This window comes from Mytilus trossulus, chromosome 1 (assembly GCF_036588685.1).
Source record: "Mytilus trossulus isolate FHL-02 chromosome 1, PNRI_Mtr1.1.1.hap1, whole genome shotgun sequence".
NCBI classification, from domain to species: Eukaryota; Metazoa; Mollusca; class Bivalvia; order Mytilida; family Mytilidae; genus Mytilus; species Mytilus trossulus.
In genome coordinates this window covers 110,049,073-110,068,692 of record NC_086373.1, presented here as the reverse complement: position 1 = coordinate 110,068,692, position 19,620 = coordinate 110,049,073, and the positions used below count along the sequence as shown (strand labels likewise).

At 32.5% G+C, this 19,620-nt stretch overlaps 1 protein-coding gene across 2 annotated transcripts; it reads right to left on the bottom strand.

Moving 5' to 3' along the window:
- Nucleotides 1-740: 740 nt before the first annotated feature.
- LOC134697373 (vacuolar protein sorting-associated protein 72 homolog) lies at nt 741-18,442 on the bottom strand. 2 transcript variants are annotated; one of them, XM_063559629.1, is made up of 7 exons: nt 18,368-18,442; nt 13,242-13,363; nt 7,885-8,037; nt 6,822-6,915; nt 3,448-3,642; nt 2,833-2,977; nt 741-1,119 (listed from the first exon to the last, which is right to left on the bottom strand). In XM_063559629.1, the coding sequence occupies exons 2-7, from the start codon at nt 13,350-13,352 to the stop codon at nt 852-854; spliced, it is 966 nt and encodes a 321-aa protein (XP_063415699.1). In that variant the 5' UTR covers nt 13,353-13,363; nt 18,368-18,442; the 3' UTR covers nt 741-851. The 2 variants fall into 2 exon arrangements, with proteins under 2 accessions (XP_063415699.1, XP_063415688.1); XM_063559618.1 differs by having other exon boundaries at nt 18,302-18,437.
- Nucleotides 18,443-19,620: the final 1,178 nt, after the last annotated feature.

Sequence of the window (19,620 nt, the reverse complement as noted above, 5' to 3'; positions counted from 1 at the left end):
ATTTCTTATATGTACGGATATAAAATGAACACTTTATCATACTAGCATATCAAAACCGGAAATCTGACTTTCATCGATCGAAATTATATTTTATGAGCATTAAACTATCAAAAGTTGTACAGTTTAGGTTGTTAAAGATTAAATGGGTATATGATCCTGCATGCGGTTGTTGTTCTGTGACTGCTTTAGAGTATTCTCAGATTTGGTGTTATTCAATATATTCTCTAGAGCATATCAGTAGTCAAACCTACCGATGGGGATCTTTCTATGTCGTGATTTGGATAACGGTTGTTTTATTTCGTTGGACACTTAAATTCGTGGATAGAGTCATCCACGAAAACCACGAAAATTGGTACCCCACGAATAAAAGTACTTTCACAGTATTCCAAACAACTATGGCTTATAGTATCTCTGATGTGAACTTATTCATCGCTATAGCAGTATCTCACATTATTGGACTTGCAGGTCAGACAAAAACTACAACGATTTTGAAAGCACTGTTAATACTGTTTTTTTTTTATTAAAGTGCATTTGTTATTTTAATTGTTGGACAATGGATGTACTGCAAGATTTATCATTGTAATTGCTTCAATTTATAACTTATTTCATAAAACTGAAGAGAACCTAACTTCTTATAGAATCATGGTACTTAGAAAGTTATAGCCAAAGTAATATAACAAAGTGAACGTCTTGTACTCCTTCTAGGTGTAGTTTGGACCTGAAAAACATGGAAAAAAATGTACAAAATAAATTGTCTTTTATTTATCAGGTCTATAAAAGTCTTGAATCTTCTTGAACACATACTGGTAACAAATCACTCATGAATTCTGTATTTGTAACATAGATTTTTATCATTTACGCTTCCTGTCTGCCTGTTGTTGAGCGTATGCTTCCCGTATCAATCTAAAAGCATCGGCCGTAGCATATGGAGTCTGCGTTATAGGATCAAAATATTTGGCTGGTAGTTTCGTAACAGGACAATATTGTTTTTGTGAAAGTTTTGGCTTTTTCTGGGGAAAGTATTCCTTAAATGTTCTATCATCTGTGAATGTTATAAATGTCCGTGAACACTTCTCTGATATCTCACATATATCTTCTGATTTCTTCTGAGGTTCCATTCTGAAAATAAAACAGATTGAAATCAATCAAAACAATACAAAAGCAAAATGATATTTATGTACAACTTAAATATGATCTTATTATTAGCACCCAAGGTGTGAGGCTGTCATAGAAACAAGATTTTATATGCCTGTACTAGGATCATGCTATTCAATGGTTATTCAGGGATGATTCCAGTTGTTTTCAAATGGGTCCCTTGACCATCAAAATTGGAAATTTTCATCAAATTGGGAATTTTCTTAAAATTGGGAATTTTATTCCACATGAAATCTATGATGAAATAATATCATTTTCCTGTAAAAACGGAAATTGTATAAGTTTCACCTGTTTCATAGTGTGTGGATATCCTTTTTCATCATAAATGATCTGTCGTGTATGTTCAAAAATGCGCAGACAGTCGTTTTTTTTATTTGAGAGCCAGGCAGAACCTTTACGCAATCGGCGCCTATTGAATTTTGATAATTTATAAGTTTTTCTCCCTGTCGAGGTCTGCTTTTAATATGTGACCCATTTTGACAAAAAGCATCTATTATCAAAACAAATACTCTCATAGCATTTTCTTCAATTTAATTGAAGAAAATGCTATGGGAGTATTTGATCTAGTAAAAGCATATTTCTTTTAAAGGTCTGCTTTTACGAGAACTAAGGTATTGAGAAACGTCTCAGAAAAACACATTACAACAATATGATAACATATCTTATCTTAAATTTTACATTTATTTAGTTTATGTACAGCTTATTTGAAAACAATAATAAAAAATATAGGTCACCGATGAGTTAAAAAAGATATTTCAAATTTAAGGCCAAAAAATGGCATTTTTGCACCAAAGGGAGATGATTTGGAGCTTTTTCAATTTTTAAAGTCATCTGGGGCCAAACCAAATCATTTTTTTTGGTTGTTTTTTGTACCATATCATAAAGTAACAACTAATAGTGTAATAAATAAAATTTGTAATGAAAAAATAAAGGTTTAATTTTTTGCTAAAATTTTTGTACCCACTAGCCACCTTAACAATCTTTCGTTTACATCATTCTTATTCGGATCTTAAAACACTTTGAAGACAAATGGGAAAAATTGTAATTGCCTTAATCGGTGCAGGAAACATTTCCGGAAAAATCAATTTTAAAATACTTTTTTTCTAAATTGGGAATTTCTTTTCACACAATTTTTTGGGGCCGCTGGAGGAATTGAGGGCCGCTCAGCGGCCCTAAACTATATAGTGGAATCATCCCTGTTATTTGACATATGCATTGACAATCATACCAAATGTTTTTTATATATATTGCTTTATATCTTATTCCCAGCAAAAAACTCAAGCTGAGTAATTTTTTGTTCTGTTCAAGGTGAGTAAATGCAGAGTTTTAAACATTACACAAGAAAAATTTGAATCGTAAATGTCTTCTACCATTTCAGTCGTTAAAGAAATTGTGTATCAAACTCTCTACATTATATTTAGAGCTATTCAATATAAAAAACATGTGACCCAGAGGAGACACTTTGAAATCTCCACTTTATGTTGGTGTCAAGTACAATGGAAATTACACTGGTTAAATAGCAGTTTGACAAACACCAATTTTGATCATTGAGAAGCTTAATATTCCTTTCACAGTACAACGTAATTAAAACATTTAGCTGACTTTACAATATTCTATTGTAATGAATAAAGAACAATACAGTGATGATTTTATATTATTAATCTTATATTGACTTACATATCATCTACATTAATTTCTGTTTCCATGGGTAACTCTTCAATCAGTGGCATAGTAAACGACTGATATTTAATCATTGGTCCTTTGTTTATCTGTTTCTGGATTCTGTTTTTCTTTTTCTCCATTTCTAGTCTTTTATAATCCTCTGAAATTATATATTAAAATTTCGTATCATTTAATTATTGAAAATTACAAAGAAAATTAATTTGATCTTTTTTAAAATTACAAAAATGTACTGTAAATTTGTTATAAATGTATCCACAGTATACAAAACTGTATGATGCCCTATAGATGTCTTTTTGATTATTTAGTTTTTTGGGTTACTGCATCATTGAAATATTTCCCACAATTACGTTGAAACAAGACAACCTTAAAATCATATCTGCAGCAAAAAGTGCATGTCAAAATTAAATGAAAGCTAGATGATCAATTCAACAAAACACAACTCGTTGCCTTTTAAGTTGATGGTTGCAAGAATGGACCATAACTCCAGAATTTGTGTTCAATGTTTAATTGACTATTAAAGACCATTTGATATGACATTTGTTCATTTGACCATATGATGGTAGGCAATAGATAACTGATTATGTTTCTATTATATGTTTGTTATCTGACCTAAGGACTGTAGATTTTCTTCCTCTGTAATTTTGGCTTCCTCTAATAGTTCTTCCTGAGTCAATCTTCTTACTTCTGCTACGTTCTTCTGTGCTGCCATTTCTTTTAACATTTTCTCTCTGGCTTCTTTTGTCTTCTCTCTATCTTGTCTGTCTTTGGTTTTATCTGCTGTTGATTTTCTTAATGTTTTCTTTACTGAAAAGTATCATATAAATCATAGGAATGGATTGGTAAAGATTTCATATTTAACATGTTTAATAACTGAATTATGAATATATAGGAATTAATTGTTTTTTTTATACAGCATTATCATTCAATGCTTATCATACATGGTTTGTATCAAGGCAATGAATAAATGGCTTTAGAGTGGAAATCTCAAAGGAAAAGTCAAGCTGACTTCAGTTGCCTTTAATTTTGTATTTAAATTTCTCATCACCTATTACAACCGGCATGTCAGTTAACTGCTAGTAGTCTGTTGTTATTTATGTATTATTGTCATTTTGTTTATTTTCTTTGGTTACATCTTCTGACATCAGACCCGAACTTCTTTTAAATTGAATTTTAAATGTGCATATTGTAATGCGTTTACTTTTCTACATTAGCTAGAGGTATAGGGGGAGGGTTGAGATCTCATAAACATGTTTAACCCAGCCACATTTTTGCGCCTGTCCCAAGTCAGGAGCCTATGGCCTTTTTTATTCTTGTATTATTTTAATTTTAGTTTCTTGTGTACAATTTGGAAATTAGTATGGCGTTCTTTATCACTGAACTAGTATATATTTGTTTAGGGGCCAGCTAAAGGACGCCTCCGGGTGCTGGAATTTCTCGCTATATTGAAGACCTGTTGTTAACCTTCTTTTGTTGTTTTTTCTATGGTCAGGTTGTTGTCTTTTTGACACATTCCCCATTTCCATTTTCAATTTTATAATGTACAACTATGAGCTGAAACTTTAAATTTGGCATATTATTGTCTAACTTTGCAATTATAGATATCTATGGCAACCTATGTTCAACTTTATAAACTAGAGGCTCTAAAGAGCCTGTGTCGCTCACCTTGGTCTATGTGAATATTAAACAAAGGAAGCAGATTGAAAATTGACTACAAAGGTCAATAACTCCTACAGGTGTCAATTGACCATTTCGTTCATGTTGACTTATTTGTAGATCTTACTTTGCTGAACATTATTGCTGTTTACAGTTTACCTATATCTATAATAATATTCAATATAATAACCAAAAACAGCAAAATTTCCTTAAAATTTCCAATTCAGGGGCCGCAACCCAAAAACAGGTTGTCCAATTCATCTGAAAATTTCAGGGCAGATAGATCTTGACCTGATTAACAATTTTACTTCATGTCAGATTTTCTCTAAATTATTTGGTTTTTGAGTTATAAGCCAAAAACTGCATTTTACCCCTATAATCTATTTTTAGCCGTGGCGGCCATCTTGGTTTGATGGCCAGGTCACCAGACACATTTTTTAAACAAGAAACCCCAAAGATGATTGTGGCCAAGTTTGGATCAATTTGGCACAGCAGTTTCAGAGAAGAAGATTTTAGTAAAAGATATATAAAATTTACGAAAAATGGTTAAAAATTGACTTTAAAGGGCAATAACTTCTAAAGCTGTCAACTGACCATTTTGGTCATGTTGACTTATTTGTAAATCTGACCTTGCTGAACATTATTGCTGTTTACAGTTTACCTATATCTATAATAATATTCAATATAATAACCAAAAACAGCAAAATTTCCTTTAAATTACCAATTCAGGGGCCGCAACCCAAAAACAGGTTGTCCAATTCATCTGAAAATTTCAGGGCAGATAGATCTTCACCTCATTAACATTTTTACCCATGTCAGATTTGCTCTAAATGCTATGGTTTTTGAGTTATAAGCCAAAAACTGCATTTTACCCCTATGTTCTATTTATAGCCATGGCGGTCATCTTGGTTAGTTGGTGGGGTCACCGGACACAATTTTTAAACTAGATACCCCAATGATGTTTGTGGCCAAGTTTCAAATAATTTGGCCTAGCAGTTTCAGAGGAGAAGATTTTTCTAAAAGATTACTAAGATTTACGAAAAATGGTTAAAAATTGACTATAAAGGGCAATAACTCCTAAAGTGGTCAACTGATCATTTTGGTCATGTTGACTTATTTGTAGATCCTACTTTGCTGAACATTATTGCTTTTTACAGTTTATCTCTATCTGAAATAATATTCAAGATAATAACCAAAAACAACAAAATTTCCTTAAAATTACCAATTCAGGGGCAGCAACCTAACAACGGAATGTCAGATTCATCTGAAAATTTCAGGGCAGATAGATCTTAACCCATGTCAGATTTGCCCTAAATGCTTTGGTTTTTGAGTTATAAGCCAAAAACTGCATTTTACCCCTATATTCTATTTATAGCCATGGCGGCCATCTTGGTTAGTTGGCGGGGTCACCGGACACAATTTTTTAACTAGATACCCTAATGATCATTGTGGCCAAGTTTGGTTAAATTTGGCCTATTAGTTTCAGAGGAGAAGATTTTTGTAAAAGTTAACGCCGGACGACGACGACGGACGACGACGACGACGGACGCCAAGTGATGAGAAAAGCTCACTTGGCCCTTTGGGCCAGGTGAGCTAAAAATGTAAAATCAAAGAAAAAAATATTGAGAATAAAATATCAAACTATGAGCAAAGTCATTTTTCTCTGAGAAAAAGTTTTGTTTGTGAGAAAATGTTTCTTATCATTTTTATCCTTTGCTGAAAATAAGGTATATTTTTACTTAAGGGGGTTCGCGGGTCTAAATCATTTATATAGGATTTCTCTATATTTTTCTATAAATGAACTTTATCTTATAGTTAATAGAAAAATAAAATAAAAAAGTGGGGTCACCATTCATTCGCGCTCACAATCTGCCTTCGAAAGAAGCATACATTTTTGTAAAAGTGTTTTTTTTCTGTTGAAGTAATAGGAGAAATAAAGTTAATATCGAAATAAAAAAAGAAATTTATTACAGAAATCGCTCAAATCTTACAATAATTTAGTTAAAGTACAGCTTATATGGAAATTATATTAAAAACTATAGGTCACCGATGAGTTGAAAAAGATACTTCAATTTTAGAGCCAAAAACTTGCATTTTTCCACCAAAGGGAGATAATTTGGAACTTTTTCAATGATGTATACATTTTAAAAGTCATCTGGGGCCAACACGAATTGATTGTTTTCAATGATTTTTGTACCATATGATAAAGTAACAACTACAAAAGGTAACTAATAAAATTTGTAATGAAAAACAAATGTTTAATTTTTTTCTGAAATTTTTATACCCTCGAGCCTCCTTAACAGATAAAATTACTTTCGGCTTATACTAACCTGGGGTATGATAAATTTGTACTGCTGATACTTTAGGCTTTGGGGCTTTCTTTTCTTTTGGTTTTTCTGTCTTTACAACCTTTTTTACTGGTTCCTGAAATTAATAAGAAGACAACATTTTTTTATTCTATTATGTATAATTTGTTGCTTTACATGTAATGAATGTCAGACTGTGAGCTGATTTTTTTTTAATGTGTTTTAAAAAACAGTGTATTTCAATAGGCCACTTACAAATTCTGCTCTTTACTGGAAAATCTGGCCAATTATGTGTGCCTTTATGGCTTTATGTTATTCATTGTTTCTCATTAAAATCAATTAATCGCAAACAAATGCATATGCATTAAAATATACATGATACTAAGAGTATCAAACTCAAACTTAATAAGTGTTGAATTCTTATTTTTCACTTTTGCACTAAATCTTCTCTTGTCAAAGAGCCATGGATTTGTATGTAGATATATTGTAAGAATACAGAGTTGGATCATATCTGGTCTGCCTCTGATTCGTGGGGAATACAATTTTTTTTTTACAAAAAATGCAATAGAATAAAGGATCAAACATTATCTAAGGGAAATTTTAAACCTGTTATAGAACTGTAAGGGATGATATCAAAAGTTCAACGTAGGATAAAAAACTTAATTTACATAGTGTTTGTTTCACTGACCCCCCCCCCCCCCCCCTCTTAACTTAATTTGGGAAAAAATTATTTACCAACAAGAATATCTGTAAAAATCGATTTAAGATATACAAAACTTGTAGAATTTTAACCCCTCCACCCCCAAACTATTTGATTTAAGTTTTTTATCCTGCATCCCTCTTTTGATGTTCGTTCCTAAGGTAATACATTTATTTTCCCAAAATTGAAAACAACTGTTGTGAATATGCAAGTAACTGCAAAACACTGTTGGGGGTCTAGAAAAGGAAAGTGACAGACAAGATTTGCCACTATGTCCCCCTATTCCTGGTGATACAATTGAAAAGTAAAGTATAAAATACTCCTTACTTATAAATAACACACTGCCAGGGTCATTCATGCTATATAATTAATCTATTGATACACCACCTTGTAGGCCTTTGTGTTGACTCCTTTTTTCTTTCTCTTTCCATCTTCGTCCTCCACATCACTTTTAACTTCATCGTTCTCATCAATACTGATATCAGAGTCGGTATCTTCAGATTCAGAATTCTCAGATTCATATTCATTATCTCCTTCTTCCTGAAGTCAAATCAAAAATACTTAATAAAATTTATCCTTCCTTATACATACTCACTTGTTTATTAAATTGGCATGCACATTGGCAGAGAATTTTGCCATTCAAGGTGAAAATGATTCTTCACTGAGTCCTGAGCAACGTTTCATTGCAAAGAAATAATTCAAATCAATATATCAAATACCTGATCAAAGAAGAACACTTGAATTCAGGACAAACTTATAACACTTGAATTCAGGACAAACTTATAAGAAAATTTGTAATTTATAGACCAGATACATGCATGTGTCAAGATTTACCTGTAATATTAAAACCGTTTTTTTTTCAAAAGTGATTAATTTCGAAGGGTTAAATATTTCGCAGTGGTGTATTGCCATGGCTTTGTTTGGTCTTGTTTGTTTGGTTTTTCGCCTTGAACAGTCAGAGATATAACTCTATAGGGTTATTACAGAAAATAACTTGCATGTGTTATTACTAGTGTTGTCAAACCGTACACTTTTGCGTAACCGGTTACTCAGATAATCGTTCGACCGATTAACCGGTTAACCGGTAGTTTAAGTTGTCGTTTGAAAGCCTTATCAATAGTACCCTACATGTACAAATAGTTATAAGATGTGGTATGAGTGTCAATTTGACAACATTTTCATCCAAGTCATAATATTACGATTAAAGAATTGAAGTTTGTCCTTTGGCGTAATAAGGCTTGTCTGTGAGGATTCCTGGAGAAATTTGACTTTTAATAAACTAATACACCTTATCAACTATAGCATTTGTACCAATTTCAGATAAAAAAAAACATCTTGATCTCGTACAATTGAATTTGCCTGAAACCGATCATTGTTTAATTTTCTGTTTCTTTACTTTGTTTGCTTGTTTCTTTAAGCATGTTACTGTTACTATCACGTATACATTGAGAACATTCACATTGGTTTGCATTTCACAACTTTTGAGTTGGCATTTCGTTTAAAGAAAGACTAAACCTTGCACTCCGGAAGTTACACATTTAGGTGTTAGTTTACACAATATAAGATCAAAAACGAAATAATGAACTAATTAGTAAAATTTTATCGCATCTCTGATTTAACGTTATTGTTAAACAAACATGTTTACCAATCATGTTTCTTTAAGGTCCTACCCCGAGCTCTAATTAATTTTATGCATTTAGGATCAACAATAGCAATCAATATACTGGACAATTGATCTGTCAAATTAAAAACCACAATGAAATTTTTAAATAAAACATAACTTTTTAATGATTTCCATGCAAAGTTATATGAAAACTATCAAATTGAAAAAAGTCCGGTTAACCGGTTAGCGTTTTTGGTATTCGGTATTCGGTTGACATCACTAGTTATTACAGATACTTTTCCTTAAATTTTCTAAATCTGTGATAACATATTTTTGTTATTTGTAAAATTATTTAATATATAGTGGACTCTAGGAAACTCTTGAGACTTTGCGCAGAAACTAAACGCATAGCCTTGATATTTAATTTTTAGATTGAATTAATACATTTTTGATTAACCATGGTTAATCAATGAGTCAAGGCTATTAGGAATTAACTTAGCTGTGATAACAAGGCTTAGTTATTAAAGGAATGTAACTTATTATATAAGACACTTGGGAATTACTGAGAAACTTGCACAGAACCTCATTACATGCTCTGGTCATTATTTCTTACAATGAATTAAAATACATTGTAATTAAGCATGATTTATGTCTGAGCAAATGCATTGAAGTGATATAGATAAGCTGTGATAACACCCTTTAGTTATTACAGGCATATTTTTCATGTAATAACATATAGGTGTACTATTCAAAATTTGAATACTATGAACTGTTACATCTTTCAATAGTTAAGTATACATAAAGACAATAGTAATATCAATAGAACTTGTATGCATTTTAACAAAACTTATGACGTATATTGTTCCTTTGAAACATGTAACTAAACATACACATGTTATCACAGTTCTGAGACTACTATATGTTATACTATGTTATAGTAGTCTCAGCACAGTTCTTTGATATTTTAGTCCACAATAACAAATGTATGTTATTTTCCTTTATTAAATAATACGATTAAAACAGCCCTAATACGGATAAATCGGCATGTGCAATACTGATAACGTTCCACTGTCGATATAAATCAAGAGCTCATATTGCTTTTCGAACAGGGCCAATACAGATAAAAGCTGTATTGGCCCATGGGCTAATACAGGACGTTTACTTCCGGTTTCAATTTTCCAACGCCATTACTTAACTTTGGGGGTACATTTGTGTAATCATAAAATAAAAAGGTTAAATGATGTGCAATGTAAAAACTTTTTTAACGTCTTGCAGTCTTGAAACGGAAATAATTCACAGCCTTTTCGAGTACGACTTTCTATTATTGACACTGTTGCATTTCCGTTAAGGTAAACAATCATCACATTCAAAACACAGACGATTCAAGCTGAGACTACTATAACGATTCAAGACAGAGTAGGAAAGTTAAACTGTCTGATTTATTCTTCCCAGTTACTTTATATTTGCTACATAAAATGAATTGTTATAGCATTTTATTAAGTACTTGGACGAGGAATCAGAAATTTCATCTGACAATGTTGACAAGAAATCCATGATGGACATGCGAAAAGCAGTGACGAGCATGACGAGTTCAGATATGAAATGATTTCTGTATCCTCTTTACGGTAGGTCCTATATTTATTCTTATTGAAAAAAAATGAATCTTACAAATTTGACAGTTCATACAAATTTGTCTTTTGAAATATTGACCGCTGATCATTTGCTGATCACATTATGACACATATCAATGACATACATGTAACTCTGTAAGCTGGATTCAAAGCAAGTCAGTATTTAAAAAATCATTGGCCCTGTAAACATACCTTATGAACAGATCATAAATCATGTTATGGAGTGGTATTTGCGAAAAATACCAGTCAAGGGGCTGTGAAATTTCCCAAGCCAACAAGGCGATGGAAATCGGTCCCAAGACTTGTATTTTTCGCAAATACCACTCCATAACATGATATATCTGTTTAATTACACCGAATAGTTAAGGACTAAAATTCTCTGTACAGGTGAAGTTGATTTTTTTTCTTTTACTTGTAAGGTGTAATTCATAAACATGTTTATGCTTAATTTTGAGGATAAAAAAGTGGATATTATCATAGAACCGTAGGAATTATGCATGCACTAATACGTGTTAGCTCTCTTTTTTATTTAACGTCATATCCGAAACAAATTGGCGGAAATATGCCCGGGAGGGTAAAAAAGGAATATCCAAAATGGCAAATACCATGGTAGATGTATTCGAGGCATATTCACCGGCAGTGGTGAAAAACAGGCAATTTGGTTTGAAATGAGGAAAAAATGTTAGAATATGCGAAAAATACACTGGCTACCAACGGTTGAACCAATCAAATTCTGGCATTCTTATATAAGGTGTAATTATGCATGTTATTCAGGATTCATTGCAATTGCCAGTCCGTATTGGAAATATTGGCCCTATATTCACATCATTGCCAGTCCGTATTGGAAATATTGGCCCTATATTCACATTTGATGTATGTAATACAGCATTCAGAACAAGTCTGTATTGAAAACGTTGGATTATTTAATAAGAGTGTTATGAACTGGCTGTTTCTGTATTGGCACTGGTATAGATTCTCGGTCAGCTGTATTGGCCCTCGACCCTACGGCTCTCGAGGCCAATACAGCAAACCTTGAATCTATACCAGTGCCAATACAGAAACAGCCAGTTAATAACACTATAGTAATAACCCTATAGAGTTATATCCCTGACTGTTGAATGTTTGTCCTTAATATTTTATTAACTGTGCATTTGCATTCAGATATCGCAGATCAAATTTATTCCTTTATAGTGTATTAATTTACGTTTATTGATTGGGTTAAGCCTGCCAATTGATATTTTATCGTGTGTTTTTCTATGTTTTGATGTTATGCTATTGTTTCAGAATAAAGGGAGAAGGTTTGGTACTATTAAAACGTTTAATCCTGCTGCAAATGTTTGCACCTGTCCTAAGTCAGGAATCTGATGTACAGTAGTTGTCGTTTGTTAATGTAATTTATACGTGTTTCTTGTTTCTCGTTTTTTATATAGATTAGACGGTTGGTTTTCCCGCTTGAATGGTTTTAAACTAATTATTTTGGGGCCCTTTATAGCCAGGGTTGACAAAAACCCGGGTTTTATGAGTATTGCCCAGCCCAGTGGGAAAAACTGGGAAAACCCGGGTTTTACTGGGTTTTAGTGGGTAATACTGGGCAATACTGGGTAATATAAAATACTAGTCTGAATTTTATAGAGGATTCAGTGATCAAACACAAATTTTCTACATTTAACTTTTAAGACATATATATTATCTTTTTTGTTTGTCTGGATGGGTCAAACTGTAAATCATAAAGCAAAAAACTTTTTTTTTAAATAAATATTACTCCTATAAAGAATTAACAATTACATGTAAGAAAAATTACATTGATTTAAATAGTGTTTGTATATGTACTGTCACTAATTAGTAAGTAATTATTCTGATTAGAATGTAGGTTTGTGTATGTAACAATAATCAGCCCTTTCAATTTTATAAGTGTTAATGGCATGACCCCAAAGGGTGTTTATTTTATAGCAATATGACAAATGTATGAATGTATAACATTTAAATTAACAATTCACTTAAACATTGCAATAATTTTTTTCTTTCAAAGTATGGATTATTGAAACAATGCTTGGTAATTAACAAGGTTTCCTTAAATGTGCAAATCTTGTATTCCAGCTACATAGAAGGGAATGAAATTTATTTTTCATTCTTTTAGAAATGACTGTCAATGGTTATCTCTATAAAAAGTATATATTTAGCTGTAATACTATGAAACTACACCAAGACTTTACTATTTTATATCAAAATAAGCTTAAAAAATCAAATTGCCCAGTAATGCCCAGTATTCTCTTTTTCTGGGAGTATTGCCCGGGCGGGTAATACTTTGCCAACCATGTATATAGCTTGTTGTTTGGTGTGATCCAAGGCCATACATTGACCTATAATGGTTTACTTTTTTAAATTGTTATTTGGATGGAGAGTTGTCTCATTGGCACTCACAGCACATCTTCCTATATCTATATGTAATTGTATGTCACAATATGGGCTCAGATACAAATTAAATGCCATAATATATTCCAAAGATTTACCTCATTAAAACCTCCATATGTAGTTTTATAGAAATCATCCTCATCTTCTGCCTCTAACAATCTGGACATCTTGTTTCCAGCATTGCTTCTCTTCTCTCTTGTAGCAGCCATACTTCTCAACTCTTAAAATAGAATTATAAACAACTGTCATGCAACTGATTTTCTCTTAGTATACGTAGCAGCTTTGCTCCTCAATTTGGAAAATAATTAAACTATTAACAACTGTCATACAAGTGGGAGGTTTGATCAGCTATAAAACAAGGTTTAACCCAATATTGAGGGAACCTGACATGACAATATACATGTAGAAGTTTTACTTTTCTACATTGGCTAGAGGTATAGGGGGAGAGTTGAGATCTCACAAACTATTTAACCCCGCTGCATTTTTGCGCCCGTCTTGTATTATTATAATTTTAGTTTCTTATGTACAATTTGGAAATTAGTATGGCGTTCATTATCACTGAACTAGTATAAATTTGTTGGGGCCAGCTGAAGGACTCCTCCGGGTGCGGGAATTTCTCGCTATATTGAAGACTTGTTGGTGACCTTCTGCTGTTGTTTTTTTCTTTGGTGGTTGTTGTCTCTTTGACACATTCCCCATTTCCATTCTCAATTTTAGGAGCACCTTCAAATACAAGAATATTGTTCCAAGAAAGACAACTCAATTATCATTTTTTCTCTGTGTTGAAAATGTTAAAAGACCTTCTCAAGATCTGTCTCCACCATTTTGGCTACTAAATGGATATAGTTATTTCATTTCAAATAATTAAATAAGTCATAACGCAAATACTAGGTATTTGTTGACAATACACACAAACTTCATCATAAATGGAGTGTATAAATAAATGATTTAATATTTATGTAAAGTCAGTATCAGGGGCTGAGCTAGCTAAAAAAAAGTTTGAACCAGACAAATCATTAGCTGCTATATTTTGTTGCAAATTTTGAAAACTTGGAGACAACTCTAGAGCAAGCTAAAGTCTTGAATTCTTCTACAAAATTGAAACTATCTTCAATTTAAATTTCTTATGCAATCAGCCTGCACTGTAAATCCTTTAACATGTTACACTAAGGGTTTATACATTTTTATTTGATGAAGAAAAGAGAAATGTTTAGATTTACAGAATAGTGAATAGTGAGCATTTGTATCAGAAATAGTCTAGAGAATACAGAAAATGAGGACCAAAGCACCCTACCAATCTGCTACCAAAGCCCTCTTATCTTTAAAATTGCCCACAATTCAAAATGCCTCCTAAACATATAAATTTTAAAATCAGATGTACATGTATGTACATTGAAGTATGCAAATATATCTAGAGAGGGTAATTCAAAACTAGGAAAAAATAAAATTGAGTCATCCTTCTTTATTCCAGTACTGGGTGACTGTACCTTATATATTATTAAATACTGAACAGTTCTGGCTGGATTTTATTGCTCGTCTTATTCTATTTGGTTTATTTGTATTGATTTACTTATAATTCTATATTTCTTAATCTTATTCCTTATTGGGTCCGTTTGCGCCCAATACGCTTTCGCACCCTACACGTTCGCAACTTGCACATTCGCACCCAAGGTCTGTTCGCTCTCTCCATTTTCCATACAATTATTTCAAATTCCAGTTGAATCATGATTGTTGTTTTTAATTGCTTAGGTTTAAATACTGAATGTATTTATTTAGCTTGGTATGAGTAAAATACTGTAAAACATTGAAAATTTTAAATGAAAAACACAAAAAATAATTGTTTAAACAGGTTGGTCCCTTTGACAAAAAATGTTCATGTTTGATCTGAAACAATGAAACAATAAAATATATTATAATAATAACCAAAACATGATAAAATTTTTTCAACACACAAAAAAAAAACGTAGTCAGAATCTCATTTTGTTTTGAAACAAGTCAATGATTGAAACAAAGTTATAGCGATACACTTACCAAAACATGATTAAGAGTTATTCAACACAAAATTAAACTCTGACAGAAACCCACTTTATTAAGAAATAGTTTTATTTTTTTTAACAATCATGACAATACACTATCTAAAACTTAAATAAGATTTATTCAACACAAAAAATAATGCTGTCTCACTTTGTAATGAGACAATGACATCAAATATACTTGCAAAACTTGATTATAAAGTTGTTAAACACAAAACCAATAAAAATTGGGCGCGAACATGTAGGGTGTGAACGGACTTTGAGTGCGAACATGAGTGGGTGCAAACATGAATGGGCACGAATGGACCCAGATTCGTACCAAATTTCCCTCGCCTAGCAGCTTGGGAAATTTCACAGACCCTTGACTGGCAGGGATCTCCATGGATGAAAATTGAACGATGGAGGAACTTTCATCATCATAAACCATATCTACGCCGTACTGTCAATGACAGTGTAGCTCAATCGAAAGTATTTCATCCCTCCACGTACGGATAGGTAAACATGCTAATTCATTGCTTACATTTATTTAAATTATACTTATTTGAATTTTCATTATAAATACTATATAAAATAATATATATTTTCAATAATCGCCGTTTGTAACCCTTCAAAGGCCAAGCCCTCATGCCCCCTACCTTTCCCTTAGTCGAGAATGACCAATAGCTATCACAGATGTCCCCTTTTAGTTTTGTTGCTTTTTTTGGTAATTGTTATGGGGGATAAAAATCATGTGGAGCTTATTTTTCACGGACACTGTCAAATTCAGAAGTCATGAACCCATGATTACCGGTATGGCTGGTTTGCAGCAACGAAAAAACGAGTCATACTGGTTATGTAAAAGGTTAAAAAGATTTGTAAAGCAAACAATGTCAAATAAAAAGCTTTTTAATGACTTTATCTAGCAAATCGATGCTACAAAATGTACAAATGTATGCAACATGCATCTTTCAAGTCTGAATAGAAACCGGAAACACCGATGTATCAATTTGATTGTAAACTACGAAATGAATTCGGAATTATGATACGATATTTCTTTCACAGGAAATATTAAAAGTTTTTACTTTTTAACTTTTAAAGTAATTCTATATTATCATTACAATACAGCAGTACTCTAGTTATCTGAGATGAAATAATAATTACTGTTTTACGTCTTATTTTGTACTTCTTAACTAGAGGCTCTAAAGAGCCTGTGTCGCTCACCTTGGTCTATGTTAATATTAAACATTGTACACAAATGAATTCATGACAAAATTGTGTTTTGGTGATGGTGATGTTTTTGAAGATCTTACTTTAATAAACATTTTTGCTGCTTACAATTATCTCTATCTATAACAGTAGTTTCTGTGGAAAATGTTAGTAAAAATCTACAAATTTTGTGAAAATTGTTAAAAAAAATTGACTATTTTGGTCATGTTGACTTATTTTTAGTTCTTACTTTACTGTACATTATTGCTGCTTACAGTTTATCTCTATCTATAATAATATTCAAGATAATAACAAAAAAACAGAAAAATTTCCTCAAAATTACCAATTTAGGGGCAGCAACCTAACAACCGATGATCCAATTCATCTGAAAATTCTAGGGCAGATAGATCTTGACCTGATCAACAATTTTACCTCGGTCAGATTTGCTCTTAATGCTTTGTTTTTTGGGTTATAAGCCAAAAACTGCATTTTTCCCCATGTTCTTTTTTTAGCCATGGCCGCCAATTTGGTTGGTTGGCCAAGTTACCGGACACAATTTTTATACTAGATACCCCAAAGATGATTGTGGCCAAGTTTCAATTAATTTGGCCCAGTAGTTTCAGAGGAGAAGATTTTTCTAAAAGATAACTAAGATTTACGAAAAATGGTTAAAAATTGACTATAAAGGGCAATAACTCCTACAGTGGTCAACTGACCATTTTGGTCATGTTGACTTATTTGTAGATCTTACTTTGCTGAACATTATTGCTGTTTACAGTTTTTCTCTATCTATAATAATATTCAAGATAATAACCAAAAACAGCAAAATTTCCTTAAAATTACCAATTCAGGGGCAGCAACCTAACAACCGAATGTCAGATTCATCTGAAAATTTTAGAGCAGATAGAAATTAACCTGATAAACAATTTTACCCCTTGTCAGATTTGCTCTAAATGCTTTGGTTTTTGAGTTATAATCCAAAAACTGCATTTTACCCCTATGTTCTATTTTTAGCCATGGTGGCCATCTTGGTTGGTTGGCAGGGTCAACGGACACAATTGTCAAACTAGATACCTCAATGGTGATTGTGGCCAAGTTTGGTTAAATTTGGCCCAGTAGTTTCAGAGGAGAAGATTTTTGTAAAAGTTAACGCCGGACGCAGGACGACGACGACGACGACGACAGACGACGGACGCCAAGTGATGAGAAAAGCTCACTTGGCCCTTCGGGCCAGGTGAGCTAAAAAGGGGAATGCTGATTGTGTAAGTCAAAATAAAAGCATGTGTTCAACTTGTTAAACTTTGTAACTGAATTATTAATTTATTTATTTAATCTGAATTATCATAAGCATTTCAAGATTTGCGGAAACTTAGTTAAATAATTCGACAAATGAATCGTCTATCTTTAGATAATATTCTCCTGTCTGGTTTGTTGATCTACCTGTACAAGCTCAGGTACAAGTGATTAGCGATCTTAATCCTGATATCCCTCAGGCGTTAGAACTGTATTGGATTATACTATAAAAAAAGCCTGAGGGTTATGCAATTACATTCATTTGACTATAATTGCTAAATAAAAATGGCGTCAGGCTATAAAAATGATCACAGTTTTGAACGATGGCTGAAGACAATTGAACGATGGCACAAGACATTTGAATTGCCCCGCCATCGTTAAACAGGCCATGGAGATCCCTGACTGGTATTTTTTTTGCAAAATACCCCCCCATAACATGATATATCTGTTCAAAAACTCACAGGCACTTGTTTCTGTCAATTTGGGGTTTAAGAAAAATTACGGGTGTGATTAGTAAACCTCACATGGACAGAAACAAGTGCCTGTGTAAAAAGCGTGTAAAAATCTGAAAAAAATTGCAGTATTTTCAAAACGCGAATTTGTGTGTAGATTGTGCAGGCTATTGAAGAACCCTGTGCAGAACTTACATGTTTTGAAGAGGTCTGTTACAAAATATGTTTGACCACTCTGATAGGATTTGCATAAACATTCACCGAATGTAATGTGAGAATCAGTTCTTTTTTGTTTATCGAATTCTTTTTCAACAGGAAACGATGCATTCGCTGAAATATTAAAGCCAATTACGGAACAAACCCGAAATTACGTAAATTTTCACATTTACAAAAATGAAGTTCTCCGAGACTCATCCCACCTTTTAAAAATGTATATTAAATAAGATAACTTTATTAGCACTAACGCATTGACAATAAAGGGTTATGACAACAAATTAAAGACAAACTACAATAACATATATATATACAATGAAGGAGTGACAGTGGATAATTATGAGAGAAATATATGACTGAAATAAAAGAGAAGCAAGTACTTTTTTAATGATGAGTTCCTCACCAACAAGCATTATATGCCTTAATATTTCTTATTTAAAATGAATGCATATGAAATAAATTATGTCACCTTCTTCTTCTTCTTCTTCTTCTTCTTCTTTTAGTTTCCGCACTCTATCATAATATTGATGACTATGTGCCGTGCATGCGTGGGTAAAATTTACAATTTTATAATTACATCCAATTTTTTTTTTAATTATAGTACAACTAATCGCCGTATTTGAATATCAAAAATAAGACAACGCGTGACCGAACGACGCATGGATTAAACGAGTGCGCATGCAGCACGAGTTTAATCCAGAGCGGCGTTCGGTCACAAGTCTAATTATCTAATTTAATTGTCTAATTATCGGTTTTCATTTAACTGGGAAATCAATGTAATTCATTGCAACCAATGTAATAATAAAGAAATAATAACTTGTTTTTGGTTTTCACTGTACATATAAGATAAAACTATTTATAAGGTGTTACATTACATGGTGTAGTATTGATTGAGAACAGATATAGGAATCTGTTCTCTGAATGTTTCAACTGTGGTGCATTGGACAGCAGTAACTGGTAAAAGGTTCCATTGGACGATTGTCCTAGGATAGAATGAAAATTTATATGAGTCTTTTTTTGCCTGTATGTGCCTGAATGAGTGACTATGAGTATATTGTCTTGTTCGACTGTCTGATGGTATTAACAGGTTCGTACGGTATATTGCTACTTGGTGGAAAAATATAAGCCTTGTTCTTATTCTTCGAATTTCAAGTGTTGGCCAGTTAAGATGGTTAAGCATGTTTGTCACAGAGCTGGTGTTATGATATCGTTTACATATATATCTGGCTGCACGTCTTTGGACCATTTCTATTTGTGATTTTTGGGATTTTGTATGTGGGTCCCAGATGCAGCTACCATAC